Source organism: Littorina saxatilis, unplaced genomic scaffold, assembly GCF_037325665.1.
Source record: "Littorina saxatilis isolate snail1 unplaced genomic scaffold, US_GU_Lsax_2.0 scaffold_358, whole genome shotgun sequence".
NCBI lineage: Eukaryota > Metazoa > Mollusca > Gastropoda > Littorinimorpha > Littorinidae > Littorina > Littorina saxatilis.
In genome coordinates, this window is record NW_027127938.1 from 10,001 (window position 1) to 26,217 (window position 16,217).

General features: G+C 41.3%; 2 protein-coding genes across 3 annotated transcripts in view; both read left to right on the top strand.

Moving 5' to 3' along the window:
* The window catches only part of LOC138956306 (caveolin-1-like), a 9,797-nt gene extending 2,245 nt beyond the window's left edge, over positions 1 to 7,552 (top strand). The window contains exon 2 of the mRNA XM_070327701.1: positions 6,544 to 7,552. Coding sequence (XP_070183802.1) covers positions 6,544 to 6,876 — 333 coding nt within the window. The 3' untranslated portion in view covers positions 6,877 to 7,552. The remainder of the gene's footprint in view (positions 1 to 6,543) is intronic.
* A 1,737-nt stretch (positions 7,553 to 9,289) lies between these two features.
* Positions 9,290 to 16,055, top strand: LOC138956305 (caveolin-3-like). 2 transcript variants are annotated; one of them, XR_011452593.1, is made up of 3 exons: positions 9,290 to 9,450; positions 13,708 to 14,104; positions 14,566 to 16,055. XR_011452593.1 is itself a non-coding variant. In XM_070327699.1 (2 exons), exons 1-2 carry the CDS (start codon positions 9,394 to 9,396, stop codon positions 14,038 to 14,040), a joined length of 390 nt encoding a protein of 129 aa, XP_070183800.1. In that variant the 5' UTR covers positions 9,290 to 9,393; the 3' UTR covers positions 14,041 to 16,055. The 2 variants fall into 2 exon arrangements, 1 of the variants encoding a protein (XP_070183800.1); XM_070327699.1 differs by having other exon boundaries at positions 13,708 to 16,055.
* Positions 16,056 to 16,217: the final 162 nt, after the last annotated feature.

Below are 16,217 nucleotides of genomic sequence, written 5' to 3' on the forward strand. Positions count from 1 at the left end.
TCTCTCTCTCTCTCTCTCTCTCTCTCTCTCTCTCTCTCTCTCTCTCTCTCACTCTCACTCACTCTCTCTCTCTCTCTCTCTCTCTCTTTCTTTCTCTCTCTCTATCTCACTCTCACTCTCTCTCTCTTTCTCTCTCTCTCACTCTCACTCTCTCTCTCTCTCTCTCTCTCTCTCTCTCTCTCTCTCTCTCTCTCTCTCTCTCTCTCTCTCTCTCTCTCTCTCTCTCTCTCTCTCTCTCTCTCTCTCTCTCTCTCTCTCTCTCTCTCTCTCTCTCTCTCTCTCTCTCTCTCTCTCTTTGTGAGGGTAGATGCCTTGACGATGTTTAAAGGCATACTAACGCACTCCCGTGTTTACAAAGTGTAGTTTGCCCACAATCGATGTCAAACGCACCATAAGAAAATATAATGACGGTACGTCACCATGCGTGGACCATAATACATGCATTACAGCTTGTTCTAGCCTCTGAAAAAGTGAGGATGTCAACAAAGCCGCGGTGTTCTCTCCCTTGCATCAACGTTACATGTGTTGCCAAATCTATAAATAGGACGATCCAGATCAAAATGAAAATTCAAATATCTCAACATTTAAGGGGTCCTAGACCACAATATTTTGCAGGGAACTTAATTTAGTCTGTCTCCAGCTGTTGGTAAAGCAATTAGCGTGTATAGTCATCGAGTACATATGGCTTTAAATCTATCTATCATACGTGCCAATTAAAACGGTAAAACCTGTATTTTTATGCCTTCAGGTGGCTTTTGACGACGTGATAGCAGAGCCGAAAGGAGAGACACGAACTACCCTGATTCCTTGAATAAATGTATATGTATCTTTTAAGTGTGCTATTGAAAACCGTAAAACCTGTATTTGTTGTATGCCCTCATGTGGCTTTTGACGACGTGATAGCAGAGCCGGACGGAGAGACACGAACTACCCTGATTCCTTGAATAAATGTATATAGACAGGTTTCACAGTCTTCAGAGTCGGGTATGTCCCTAACTTTGATATCAAATAAAATGTTTCGTTTTGTTGAGTCGTGAATTTTCACTGGTCTGTGTCGAATGTCTTCGGAATTTACATATGAAAAATAAACTTTGATCGAATTTAAGTCAAGTTTGTATTCCCCACCAGCGAAAAAGGTAGGTCGGTCGTGAGAAATGAGACAGACACGATTTCCCTTTTTAGCCACATTGCAATAGACAAAGGCACCAGTACAAAAACACACAAAGAAATCCAGTTAAAAGTACATTAGAAACCAAAGAACAGAGATAGATGAACACACTTAGTTAAAAAAAACAATGAATGTGTTTATGTTTAGTCGATACAATCGCATGTGAAGTAAACGGTCTTTTTTCTAAATGTGTCTGTCTCAAAAACGTTAATTACAAATCTGTTCAGTTGGAATGGCTGTTAAAAGGTTTGGACGTAACATGCTTTTAATAAGTAGCAATTTCCATCAAATCACGATATGAAAGGGTTTTGAAAGGCTAACTACGGCTTATTCTACTTGCGCTTGGTCATTTTGTCACTCGGGCAAGGTGTCTGTCTCATTTTTTCTCACGACCGCCCTGCAGACAAATCGTCCGCTATAACCGCCATACACAGCAAATTGTCATGATGCAACCAATTTTACACTTCCTATCCGTTGTCAGGCAGATAATCAACTGGCTGACTAAAGAATTTTTCGGCATGTGTTCATTTCAGAGCACGTTATTTACTGTCTAGTAACTCGGGCAAGGTGTCTGTCTCATTTTTTCTCACGACCGCCCTGCAGACAAAATCGTCTGCTATAACCGCCATACACAGCAAATTGTCATGATTCAACCAATTTTACACTTCCTATCCGTTGTCAGGCAGATGATCAACTGGCTGACTAAAGAATTTTTCGGCATGTGTTTATTTCAGAGCACGTTATTTACTGTCTAGTCACTCGGGCAAGGTGTCTGTCTCATTTTTTCTCACGACCGTCCTGAAGACAAATCGTCTGCTATGACCGCCATACACAGCAAATTGCCATGATGCGACCAATTTTATACTTCCTATCCGTTGTCAGGCAGATGATCAACTGGCTGACTAAAGAATTTTTCGGCATGTGTTTATTTCAGAGCACGTTATTTACTGTCTGTCTCTGAAAACCTTGAATTCTCACGACCGCCCGGCACTTTGACGGTCATTTCTTACCAAATGTTAAGCAGATTCATTTGTAAAATAACAACATTCAGTGACTGTGTCTGATCAACGCCAGTGGTTTTTTTCAATCCTTGAATGCACTGCATTGTGAATGTTGTGGTCAAGTGAGAGTTTTATAGACATTGCCGTACGTTTTTCAACACTTTGATGACGTCAGACAGCAGATTGAAAACGTTCCAACTTGGAAAGAGAGCCAGTCACGATCATATAATCGTAGGGAATCAATAGTTGCTTTGTTTATTAACTTTCAAGTGCTTTTAAAAGTTTGATTTTTATCATTGTTATTGTTGCATATGTGCGTGCGTACGTGCGTGCGTACGTGCGTGCGCGCCTGTCAGTGTGGAAGAGTGTAGCCTGGTAAGTGTATCCAATTCCGACCGACTTCGGGGATACCTAAATCCGACCGATTTTCCAAGTCACTAATGATGAGGTTCACACGTCATCCCAACAGAAAGAATGCCATTCATACAAGGGCCATTCATGAACGGTTGATGACGCGACGTCACGAACCAATCGTTTCGTCACGAGAGTTAATTGCGTCATCTGCACCGCGGCGCGAAATGTGCCTTCGCCATACGTTTCTTGCAAAGGGGGAGATAATTTGATGAACAGAGTTGTGTTTCTTTTACATGGATGTTAATAAGTGTTTTTGGAAGAATAATGTTATGGTTCTGACTAAATCTCATTGTACTTTTTAATCGAAAAGGGGAAAATCTTATCGATCGTGATTAGATACCCAGTTTTTGAGAGAGTATTTAAATCCGACAACAACGCAGATAATACAAAACGCTGCACAAAATCCCAGTAAAACCATTCATTGTTTACGTTTATGACTTGAAAAAAGCATATGAACAAGGAAACATATCAGATGATGTATTATCTAGCTGTGTGTGTGTGTGTGTGTGTGTGTGTGAGCGTGCGGCCGAGCGTTGCGCGCACGTGTTCGTTTGTGTGTGTGTGTGTGTGCGTGCGTGCGTGCGTGCGTGCGTGCGTGTGGGTGTGTAAGCGTGCGCGCGAGCGTTGTGCGCACGTGTTCGTTTGTGTTAGCGTATGTGTGTGTGTGTGTGTGTGTGTGTGTGTGTGTGTGTGTGTGTGTGTGTGTGTGTGTGTGTGTGTGTGTGTGTGTGTGTGTGTGTGTGTGAGTGTTGATGCGTGAGTGTTGATGCGTGCGTACTTGCATGTGTGCGTGCGAGAGGGGTTGGTTTTTTTTTATGTGTGCAGAGTAGTTGTTGTAGAAAATGCAAGACAGTAAGGTTCAGTCTGTAGTGGATATACTGGGACAGCGTCCATGTACTATGCCACAGTTCAGTCTGTAGTGGATATACTGGGACAGCGTCCATGTACTATGCCACAGTTCAGTCTGTAGTGGATATACTGGGACTGCGTCCAGGTACTATGCCACAGTTCAGTCAGTAGTGGATATACTAGGACTGGGTTAAAGCCATATGTACTCGATGACTATACACGCTAATTGCTTTACCAACAGCTGGAGACAGACTAAATTAAGTTCCCTGCAAAATATTGTGGTCTAGGACCCCTTAAATGTTGAGATATTTGAATTTTCATTTTGATCTGGATCGTCCTATTTATAGATTTGGCAACACATGTAACGTTGATGCAAGGGAGAGAACACCGCGGCTTTGTTGACATCCTCACTTTTTCAGAGGCTAGAACAAGCTGTAATGCATGTATTATGGTCCGCGCATGGTGACGTATCGTCATTATATGGTCTTATGGTGCGTTTGACATCGATTGTGGGCAAACTACACTTTGTAAACACGGGAGTGCGTTAGTATGCCTTTAAGGTACTCTGCCACAGTCTTTGATGACGTCATTTCCGTTTTTGTGATAGTTGAGGCGGACCTGTTAAGTAATTTTTGATTAAGTCGGGACTTTGATATTGCATTTGAGCCAGGTAGCTTGAAAATAAGTGAATTAGTTCGCTCATTAAAATTGTCATCAAAAACGAATATTTCATTACAGATTCAAACACTACTGCATTGTACTTCTTATCTTCTCCTGATTTAAAATATATATATACATATGTTATGTTTACTTTAAAAACGCGTTCAGAATTAAAGAAAACAGGTTGAGTATGCTTCGCGGAGATGAGTGTGATCCGTGACGGTTTTCGGGTATGGTTAGCCGAGACTATCTGAATTTAGTCTCGCCGATCGGACTGTTTTTTTTTAGTTTATCCTTCAATTTGATGCCTATAGATTGACTACATGTTTTTATATCGCTTTACGCGACTTGTTTTAAATTTCGTCAAGTTATGAAATGTATTATAAAATTTGGTACATAACATTCTAAAAATTGCAAATAACAATAACACTTTTGATTACAGATTCAAAAGTTATTGCATTGTATCCTTTGGATTTCCTGGATCCCAATGTATAAACAGATATATATGTCATGCTTAGTGTGAAAATCTGCTCAAATGAGAAAAATCGCCCGTTTTGTTCATATGCTTCGCGGAGGCAACCCGTCTCGGTCTTCTGGTTTCGGCTAGCCAAATCTCACTAGCATTGTTAATGACTCATCCCTGATTCCAATGTTGATCTTTTAGTTTCAAACCAACTTAATGTTTTATTATCACTTCACATGACTTGTTGTGTATATTTTTTTTCGCTGTCATGATGTCACCATTTAGAGGGTAGGGTTACATTTTCAGGTATTTATTCCCCAAGAATATGCAAAACAAATTCCAAACTCGTTTTTTTTCTATTGGTCAATGATTCTACTTTTTTTTTACAGTGAGAAATGGAGTGCAATTAACATTGTTACTTTTGAAGGTATGCTCATGACGTGCATCACAGCGAAATAGCAGTTCAGAAGAACGGAATTCCCATAATTAGTCCTTATTTGCTGCTTTTTTCACTGAGCTCGGAAATGATATTTTGCTTGCATTGTTATTGCTTAATTTATTAAAGCCTCTGGACAATATTCTTTGAATAAATCGTTACCCAATTCTGTTTACGTCTATCCCTTTGTTTGATAGAGTACTGTAACAAGCTATCACATTATGTCGACAAGAATGCGTCTCCATACAAGTTTTTGTCTTGATTCCATCCAGGAGGATGTCAGGCTTTAATAAAAACACTATTTCAAAGATCTCTGTCAAGATTGATTTTGTTGAAAAAAAAGGAAGTCTGTGATTGAAGATTGTGAAACCTGCCTATAGCTATTCTGATGGACACGTGGGGGAATTCGGGGGCTGTGATTGGATGGTCTCACACATCCCTTTTCCGATCATCAAAGCATAACGATACAAAAGTTGGCCATTTTTGCCGATATCCAAACGATATCGGCAATAACAAAGACGCGTGGTTCCGGTTTCTTCCACGTGTATAAAGTACACGCATACCTCGCCAGGCGGTTTGTTTCTGTCACTCTGTGACTAGTCGACAGACGATGCCATTTGCTTTGTGTGTGTTTTTGTTGTTGCTTACTGTACATGACATACATTACGTGTAAAATCCAGTTCTTTAACAGGCAACAAACCTTGCAAATTTCCAGAAGCTGCAATCTGAAGCGACCTATCTCGGATTCTAGCAGACGATCTCTCCAATGTTTAACACAAAATCAGCAAACTCTCCTGTCACATAGAACGTCCATTGTATAGTGCAATGTTGAAATGAAGTTACCGGTCTGAAACATTTCGTCGTTTCTTCTGAGACAATCCTTGTTCTCTTATCATCTACAGATTTACCGCTGTCTTCACCACGCGAATTCCCAACAGAAGTCAGACTTTCGAACATACAATCTACGTAGGCAAGCATGATGCGTCATGACGTCATATGATTCCTAACATATTGACGTAATGCTAAGCATCCGGTTATCTCGAGTTTTCTCCGTAATACATGTCCGTGGGTTTTTCAATGTTCGGTTATTTCCGTGGCTTCATGCGGAAAGGGAACCGTCGTCTGCAATCATCAACGACATGGACCATTCTGGTACTTGTCGCTGACAAAAACATGATTCTAACACAGAATTTAATGTCAGAATAGCTATATAAACGCTATTGTGTTTTCAGCGTAGCAATAGGGTCCGATATTTAGACTCGAACAAGTATAATGCGACTCGTCTTCGACTCGTCAGCATTATACTTGTCTCGTCTAAATATCGGGCCCTATTGCTACGCTGAAAACACAATAGCTGTTAATATGTATCTTTTAAGTGTGCTATTGAAAACCGTAAAACCTGTATTTGTTGTATGCCCTCATGTGGCTTTTGACGACGTGATAGCAGAGCCGGACGGAGACACACAACCTACCCTGCTTCTTTGAAGACATTTGTATGTATCTATCAATGGTGCTAACAAAACCAGTCAAACCTGTCTCTTTATGCCCGCAGGTGGCTTTTGACGATGTGATCGCAGAGCCGGACGGAGCACACAGTCTGCCCTGTGTATGGGCAGGTGCGTGGTTGATCTTCACGTGCACCAAGGGCTGCTGCTACAACGTCATGTCGATCATCTGTGGCTTCCCCCTCGCTCTGTACTGGGGCTGTGAATTCGCCTGGATCACCTTCAAGCACGTCTGGCTCATCGGACCTTGCATGCGCAGCTTCATGATCGAGTGTGGCTGCTGGAGAAAGCTGTTCTTCACTGTCGTGCAATGCTGTTTAGGGCCGATCTGTGAAACCTGCGGCCTCTGCTTTAGTAACATAGTTGTGCGGAACTCTTAGAAAGCTCGTTGTTTTGGTAAATCCTAATATTAATTGGGCGACGGTTACTTCACGAAGCCCGCTGCTCGAAGCTGCATGCGCTATGGCTCTGAATTTTCGGTAAAAAAAGACTTCGCGAAAACTTTTGGGCTCAATATAGGAAAGGCATAAGCATCATCTAGAAGCATTATCGAAGCATTGCGACAATGGAAACAGTGGCCTTTTTTCAACAACAGCATTGTCAGTATTGTACGGGACTCAGACCAAAAGAGTTGTGAGAGCTGCCTCGATGGCCTCTGCGTTTTGTCAGCATCGTCTTTGCTAATTATCTGTGATACATTTGGTCTCCACTTCAATGAAATTATCGTCAAAACACTAAATCGTCAGAAATATATGTGTGAGCATCGTGAGAACATCATCTATGTATTCTGTGACTTCTAGTTTTGCCAAATCGTAACCAGGAAGGCTATTCTGGTGGTAATGTCTACTCTGCATTAGTTTCGTTTTCAACTGATAGCTTTTTCTGATATATTACTGAGTTGTGCTATATGCCAGACGAATGACCGGTGAAGTATGATTGATACAGTCATAGAGTAGTCAATGTGTGAAAATAGCAAGTTTGTGCGTGTTTGCCGAAAGTATATCTGTGATATTTTAGACATACATGTGTTTTACTCTTTCAATGAAACTATAAACAAAAAGGTTTGTTTGTGTTTTTGCACAGGTGCGAATGTGTGTGTGTGTGTGATGTGTTTGTGAGTGTGTGTGTGTATTTGTGTGTGTGTGTGTGTGTGTGTATGTGTGTGTGTGTGCATGCGTGTGTGTATGTGTGTGTGTGTGTGTGTGTGTGTGTGTGTGTGCATACGTGCGTGCGTGTGTGTATATATATGTGTGTGTGTGTGTGTGTGTGTGCGTGCGTGTGTGTGTGTGTGTGTGTGTGTTTGTGTTTATTAAAACAAACAAACAAACAAACAAACAAACAAAATAAATGCATTTTCTCCGAACGCTTATTTAAAAATCAACAACACGTTTTATGTTCAGTGATTTGGTCTGACAATTCTGTGCTCGGTCGACGAAGCATTTTCAATATATCCCCTACTTGCACGCACGCAAATACACTTTGACAGTATCTAGTGCGACTGTTAAATCCTATGTTAATTCAAACTCGATTTCACTACCCACAGGGGCGGACGAGGGGGGGGGGGGTGCACAGGGTGCACGTGCACCCCCCCTCCAGCAAAAATTGGAAAGCTGATTCTATGACCATTTATAAGTTCAAATGGCACCAGATGGCACCATTTTGCTAGGGGGGGCATGCCCCCGGACCCCCCTAGCAAATTCGGGCGCTCCGCGCCCATCACATTCACTTTCGATTCAAAGTGCACCCCCCCCCCTTACAAAGCAACTGATCCGCTCCTGACCCACCCCTTCCACCTCCCATACATATCCACTATACATTCACTACAGAAAAGTACAAAGCTCTGTCTTCTTTCAAAATATGAGTATGATATTTGTGAGGCAATATCCTTTTTGATCACTGGAATCGTGAAAGACGGCACTTAACAGCTGCGATCCGCCGACTTTTCAGTTCACTGTCATTGAAAAGCTTTTGATCAAATCTTGAATTTGCATTGGTGGTGTTAAAAAGCTCTTGAGAATCTTACAGTTGACTGGATACTATCCAGTCACAAAAACTTAAAGATACCTTCACCCTGCGTAAGCGTTCATGTCAACCAAGATTTGTCCAAGGTTTTACACGCGAAAGAGCATTCTTGTACCACTATTGATCATTGACACCATTAGTCATCTATACACGATGTTTCATGGAATAAGAGAATTCCTTCCCTTAGACACATGGCGAAAATATACAGCCTGGCTGGTTTCCCTGCAGAGTTGGACAAGTTTTGCTGAATTAGTTTCACTTTTTGACACCGGTGTCATTTAGGAAATGTATTCTTGAAGAAATTCCTACTCTGCTTAAAAAGCAGCAAGGGTGTACATTTTGGTGTGCGCGTCTACAGAGTGAATAAGGGTGTTCTTACGTACATTTATACATGCCTGGATATATTTGTGACCCTCCACCACGAAATGAGTCGCATGTCACCTTTGCATGATTTTCATATTTTTACATTTTCCTAACGAGTTGTTTATGCTCTATCCAGTGGTGAAAACCGTTTTAGAAAAGAGCGAAAAATGTTTGAGTAATAAGCCTGTGACTAAGGTGACCCTCAGACTGTTACCAGACACTCTCCGGACTTATATCAAGCCCAGCGCAGAACCGCGCGAGGTGACATGCGACTCATTCCGTGGTGGTGGGTCACATTTATGATGATTGACATGACTGCATGAATACACGAGAAGAGTGGTACCTTTAAGTAGCCATGGGTGTACGTGAAATAAACAAAATATAAATTCAATCGGTAAGGCTTCATAAGACGCTCCCACTCCTGCGCCGTTCGCAATCTGATCTTGACTACCGCAAGGTGAAGTCGTTACAATCTCGGATAAGCAGGACACCATCAGCAGCAGCAAGTCACCATGGGAGATCTTGACATGATCAACCGGGATCCTAACGATCTCAATGACCACGTAAAAGTAAGTAGCTTTGTGCGGGGTTTAAACTCTGGATACACACGCTTAATAAATATCATGCATTATTTTAATTTTATTTAGCTACAATTTCCCGTAACCGTTTCTTCCGATTTTGTTCTCCACATCTTTTCTGGATAATATTCTCAATACCAACTCGTTTATAAATGTTAATTTACTTCTCGAGTACACTGCCACTCTCTCTTCAGGACTGTATGATTGATAAGAGCATCATTGCACTCCTATAATTACTAAGAAGCAAAGCAACGGACAGGAGTTTAAACTTTTTAAAAATATTTGACGATTATTTAAAGACTTAAAACACCGACTGAAAACTGATTTGAGCTTTGGGGAACCTTTAGTCGCAAACAGCACGGTCAGAGAGCCTTCTCCCACTCTGCTGCCGTTGCGTGGAACTCTCTCCCTTACTCTATCCGACACTGCCAAACATTTTGTTCCTTCAAATCAAACCTGAAAACACACTTCTACACACAGTATTTTGATTAATTTTTATTTCAATATGGTGCATTTTTGATCAGGTGTTTGAATGTTTGAATGTTTTGCTTGTGTTAGTATGCTTGCAGCTTGTATTGATGTAGTGTTTCGTTGTTCACTTGTGTGCTGAATGCTGCTGCACACGCTTTTTTGCTTTGCTTTGTATGTATATGTATGGGGCTTTTCATTGTAAAGCGCTTGGAGAACGTAAAGCGCTCTATAAATCTCCCATATTATTATTATCATTTTAACCTTTCGATGTGATACGCCATCAATGTGATAATTAATGTAATTTGGTTTTCTACTCTTTTAATGTGACAAGACGATGTTTTCACTTTTTGAAAGAGATGTTTAAGAAGATCTAAAATACCGACTGTAAACGATTCTGAGCGTTAAGGAGCCTATATACTAACTGTGCAACGCCTTAAATATGAATACATGTCAAATAGTAGGTCGAGAACTAAACAGATACACAAATTCTTAACTGTGACAAGAGTTAACACTTTTTGAACAAGATACAGATTTTTTGAAAATAAAATAAAATACCGACTGTTAAACGAATCTGAGCTTTGATGAACCTTCTATCTTTTGACTGTGCTACGCCATGCATGTGAATAGTTTTTAAATAGTAGACCGAGAACGAAACAGATAAAAATACCGATGCTGAATCGGTCTTGCATGACTCCCAGCGTTCTCCAGACAAACAATGACAATAAACAAAGATAAACCCCAAAACAACCGCCGGGCTGCTTTTCTCCGCATAAAAGGAATGTTTTGTTGATTTGTGTCACGTGTCAGGACGGTTGTCAGTTTAAACATTTATCCTTACAAATCCACTTTCCGTAAAAAGCACCCAGATTGTGGATGTGTGGGTTGCGATCGAATGGATGGGTATTCCTGCCTCCATGTAAAAGCCTCGACAGGTCTTTGGTGGTAAACATGATCGTAGGACCATACCTATCCCTCCAGTAAAAGTACACTGGTCTTTGGTGGTAAACATGATCGTAGGACCATACCTATCCCTCCAGTAAAAGTACACTGGTCTTTGGTGGTAAACATGATCGTAGGACCATACCTATCCCTCCAGTAAAAGTACACTGGTCTTTGGTGGTAAACATGATCGTAGGACCATACCTATCCCTCCAGTAAAAGTACACTGGTCTTTGGTGGTCAACATGATCGTAGGACCATACCTATCCCTCCAGTAAAAGTACACTGGTCTTTGGTGGTAAACATGATCGTAGGACCATACCTATCCCTCCAGTAAAAGTACACTGGTCTTTGGTGGTAAACATGATCGTAGGACCATACCTATCCCTCCAGTAAAAGTACACTGGTCTTTGGTGGTAAACATGATCGTAGGACCATACCTATCCCTCCAGTAAAAGTACACTGGTCTTTACAACGCCCGCTGTTTTATGTAATATTGATTAAGACACAGAGTAAAAAACCCAGCAACTAACAGTTAAAAAAAAGAAAATCCCAGAGATAACAGGCACACATGATGCAAGGCATATTTTAAACCAAAAAGATCTAAAATAAGAGTGTTTATTGAATTATCAAACAACCCTTCTCTGCCCCTCCTTCCCCCAAAGAAAACCAAACATCCAAAAGAATCAAACCCGTCACATAATCTCCCAAAGGTGTACACAGTTCAGATTTGAACATTGAATAATGATGCCACACACCAGTAACACCTTTATTTACTGTGCAAGAATACATCTGGGAAAGTTCGGTTACTCCAGGAGAAGCTCGGTAGTCAAATGTCCATACATATTACCCTGAAACCTACTTCCTAATCCCTGACAACAATAGACCTTTTTGGTATCTGAGCAGCTCTCGCGAGACACGCTCTTTGTTATGCTTTGAACATCGCGAGAACTTCGAACCTTGGCTTGTGCAGCTTGCACGAGATCGCTGTACCGCATGCTTTGCTATGCTCTGAAGTTTGCGAGAGATTACGAGAGCTTGGAATACCGATAGGGTCTATTGAACGCGTAGGCAATAGACGATGTCCGAAAGAGTTGCAGCCCATGGAAAAATGAGGCTCATATTTACTGACACTCATAAATTGCGTCGAGCGATCATTAGCGTCAACGTAACAATGAGTTCAAATTGACATTGTGTGCAGTGTCCGCTTACTATGACGTCCTTTGCTTTCCAATAGCATGAGTTATTTCCAATATGCTGGCTCAGCAAAAAGGATATCAACATGTCTGTTCAGCAGATCCGGTGCTACGATCGCTAGGCTACCGACTGAAAAGTGTTGGCTTACGATCGTAGTTCTTATATTGTGGATCAAATACTCCCCTTTCTCCCCCCCAACAGAAAACGAATAAAAGAAAAAAGAAAAGAACGACAGTTAAAGGCCCATCAAACTGAAGTCCCCTTAGGACATCGGCCTGAGCGAGAAGGGCTCAGAATCCCCGAATGGCAAAGTATTTGCTTTCAGGAGCCTCTGAGGAGGTCCAAGCCGACATTATGAAGTATTCTATGTAATCGCCCTGAGAGTAGTTTTCAAACCGTAAAATACGGTATCCTATGCACTTTACATAGACTGTTGTTAACCCGTGATTTGTAAAAATGTAAAATGTTTTACAAATCACGTAAATGCGCCCGATATTTTCTTGTCATCTCCAAAGTCAAATAATCTATTCGATTTTTAATTGTTTTTGTCATTACTTTATTGTCACATCGCTACGAAAATCGGGTCGCTTCCTTCCAGTGGAAAGCTAGCAGCAACAAAGTCGCGCTAGCCCACAGTCAAGGGATCTATTCGTTTTTTAATTTTTTTTCATTACGTTATTGTGTTATCGCTGGGAAATTCGGGTCGCTTCCTCCCAGTGGAAAGCTAGCAGCAACAGTGTCACGCTACCCCAAAGTCAAGGGATCTATTAGATTTCTTTCATTTTTTTTCTCATTACCTTATTGTTCAATCGCTGGAAAATTCGGGTTTGTTTTCTTTTTTATGCCAAAAATCGTAATATTGTATCTATCGGGCCCAAACCACCTCCCACCACCCAGCATAGAGGCTCTGAACAACAACATTTATTTAATAATAATACTAATAAAAGGCATGTATTACTTTTTGGAATGCGATATTTCCAAAAAAATTACATTTTTACAAATCGCGGTTTTAAGTTCGACGTAATTTGTCAAATGTTTTTACATTTTTACAAATCACGGGTTACCAACTGTCCATGTCATTACCGTACTATACCGCGTATTATAGTGATTGTATGATGTTTGAATACATGTATTGTTGTCACGCGCTTTGAACTTCTGATAAGGCGCTTTATAAATGCCCGTTATTATTATTATTATTATTATTATTATTATTATTATAATCCACACATGTGTGTATCATGTTAACGCAAAAGTACGTTTTTGCCCGCAACTCAATATTCACAGAAAAAAACCCGACTGTAAAGGCTTTCCTGGATTGAGTCCGAAGGTGACTGCGATGCCTTCGCGAAGTCTTTGTACCTAAATGTCAGCGCCAAAGGATTGGATTTGTGAAGTAGACTTTGTGAAGTCGACTTCGTGGTATTGATATCAGGGTTTAACTGGCATCACACAGAAAACCATGTATTAATATCATATATAATAGATTTGTCCTAGCACAGTGCTTTTAACACCGACTTCGTAGTATTGATATCAGAGTTTAACCTGGCATCACACAGAAAACCATGTACATTTGATTAATATCATATATTATATTAGCTTTGTCCAAGCACAGTTCTTTAAACACCGTACGTAATTTTCCAGGTCTCCTTTGAGGACGTGATTGCCGAACCTGACGGTGCCCACAGCATAGATTGCGTGTGGACATGTGCTTTCTGCTGCTTCAACTGCTCCAAGAACTGTTGCTACAACCTCTTCACCATCTTCTGTGCCATCCCTCTGGCCTTCTGCTGGGGCTGTCAATTTGCCTGCATCACCTTCGAACACGTCTGGCACATCACCCCCTGTCTGCGTATCTTCACCATCAACTGTGGCTGCGCTCAGAAGTTCGTTGGCACGTGCATGCAATGCTGTCTAGGCCCCTTATGTGAAACCTGTGGCCTTCTGTTCAGCAACATTATGGTCAAAAACAATTAGCAGAAGACGTTTGTGCGATGTCTTTGGTCTCCGTGCCTAGAAGCGACCACTAAGAACCATTTACCTTGTCCCGGTGTGCACTCACGCCGCCCCGTCCCTGCACTCACTGTTCCATCCACATCTGAATTTCGTTCCGCTGCCAGACTTGTCGATTTTACAGACGCTCCAGGGAGGGATGTCGGGTCGTTGCGGTAGGCTACCCTCGGAAGATGACACTGCACTTCTGCTGAGTCACTTCGACGGTGTTCAGTAGTGGGTCTGTCCCGAGCTAACGGACGCAGCCCACTACCTACTATGCCCCCTACTAACGACATTGACAGCTAAGTCGCGGAGCCAGACTGAGTGAGGGTCCCCTCCAGAGAGCAGACCGCCACCACGTCCCTCCGTCGACCCCCCAGAACGTCACACGTTGAGGACTGACAGCAGAAGTACTATTCAGGGAAGGATCGAACAGGAACACTGAGACCAAGGTCACCATGAGCAGGTGTAAGGAAAAAAAAAAAAAAAAAAAAAAGAACCATATACCGAGAACAAGAAAAATGGAAAGGACATGGACAAGAACACGACGAAGAACAAAAACAAAAACATGTACAAAGAACCAGGCAAGAGCAAGAACAAGAACGATAACACATTTTAAGCTGTCTATTTGAAATTTACCATCGCCTTTCGGCCTGCCTCATACATACAAAAACGATAGCACTCTAAGACACGAAACATGAGATTAGACACCGTGCATCGCACATTTACACAGTTTGATATATTATACCAGGAATGCCAAATATTAGTGACAAAACCCACATACACACACACACAACAAAACAACTTCTTATCGACAGGAAAAGTCCGATGGTTTGCTGTTTTTTGTTCGTTTTTTGTTTGTTTGCAGCACTTGCTGAAGCTTACTAAACAACAGTTCAAACAGTAGACTTATTGGGAAATGGAGACTCGCGTGTGGAGATTATTGCACAAAAAACACAATAACTTTAATTTACAAATCATCGTATTTCCCTATTTATTGAAACTGTCCACCTCATTTCTGCCTAATGTCATTTGTATTTTCGAATCTTGTTCCCTGTGTGATTGACTGATTCGTTAAAATATTTCGAAAATGATAGATAGGCTTACACAACAGAAAAACAGTGATGATAGTTAGTACTGTAATTTATCTGGTAATGTTTTTTTTTCCAAAATGGAAACAAATGAAGGAAAATGAGAAGAAGAAAAATACCATACACATGACACACACAAAAGTGCATGTTCTTTTAAATCAATCAATCAATCAATATGAGGCTTATATCGCGCGTATTCCGTGGGTACAGTTCTAAGCGCAGGGATTTTTTAAATATTTTTTTAAAATATTTTTTTTATGCAATTTATATCGCGCACATATTCAAGGCGCAGGGATATATTTATGCCGTGTGAGATGGAATTTGTTTCACACAATACATCACGCATTCACATCGGCCAGCAGATCGCAGCCACTTCGGCGCATATCCTACTTTTCACGGCCTATTATTCCAAGTCACACGGGTATTTGGGTGGACATTTTTATCTATTCCTATACAATTTTGCCAGGAAAGACCCTTTTGTCAATCGTGGGATCTTTAACGTGCACACCCCAATGTAGTGTAGGCCTACACGAAGGGACCTCGGTTTTTCGTCTCATCCGAAAGACTAGCACTTGAACCCACCACCTAGGTTAGGAAAGGGGGGAGAAAATTGCTAACGCCCTGACCCAGGGTCGAACTCGCAACCTCTCGCTTCCGAGCGCAAGTGCGTTACCACTCGGCCACCCAGTCCACAAAGTGTTAATATTTGTTTGCATTCAATATATTTCAAAAGGTGCAAATACAACGTTGTTCTGTGATATTAATGTGATGAAGTTTATTTACACTGTATATGTACACACATGTTCCATGACATTCTGTGATAGAGTTTGAGAACAAAAGGAAACTTCCAAGCCTTTCTGTGATATCGTATGATAAATATTGTTTTACAAAGAAAGCATTTTTCGACTTACGTGTCAGAGTGGTTGCCCGTCTGAGTATGTATGTGTGCGTGTCGTGTGCGTGTGTGTGCGTGTGTGTATGTTTACGTGTGGGTTTGCGTATGTGCATGGTGTAATTGTGTGTGCATTTGTGCGAGGACGTGCATGTGTGCGTGTGTGCGTGTGTGCG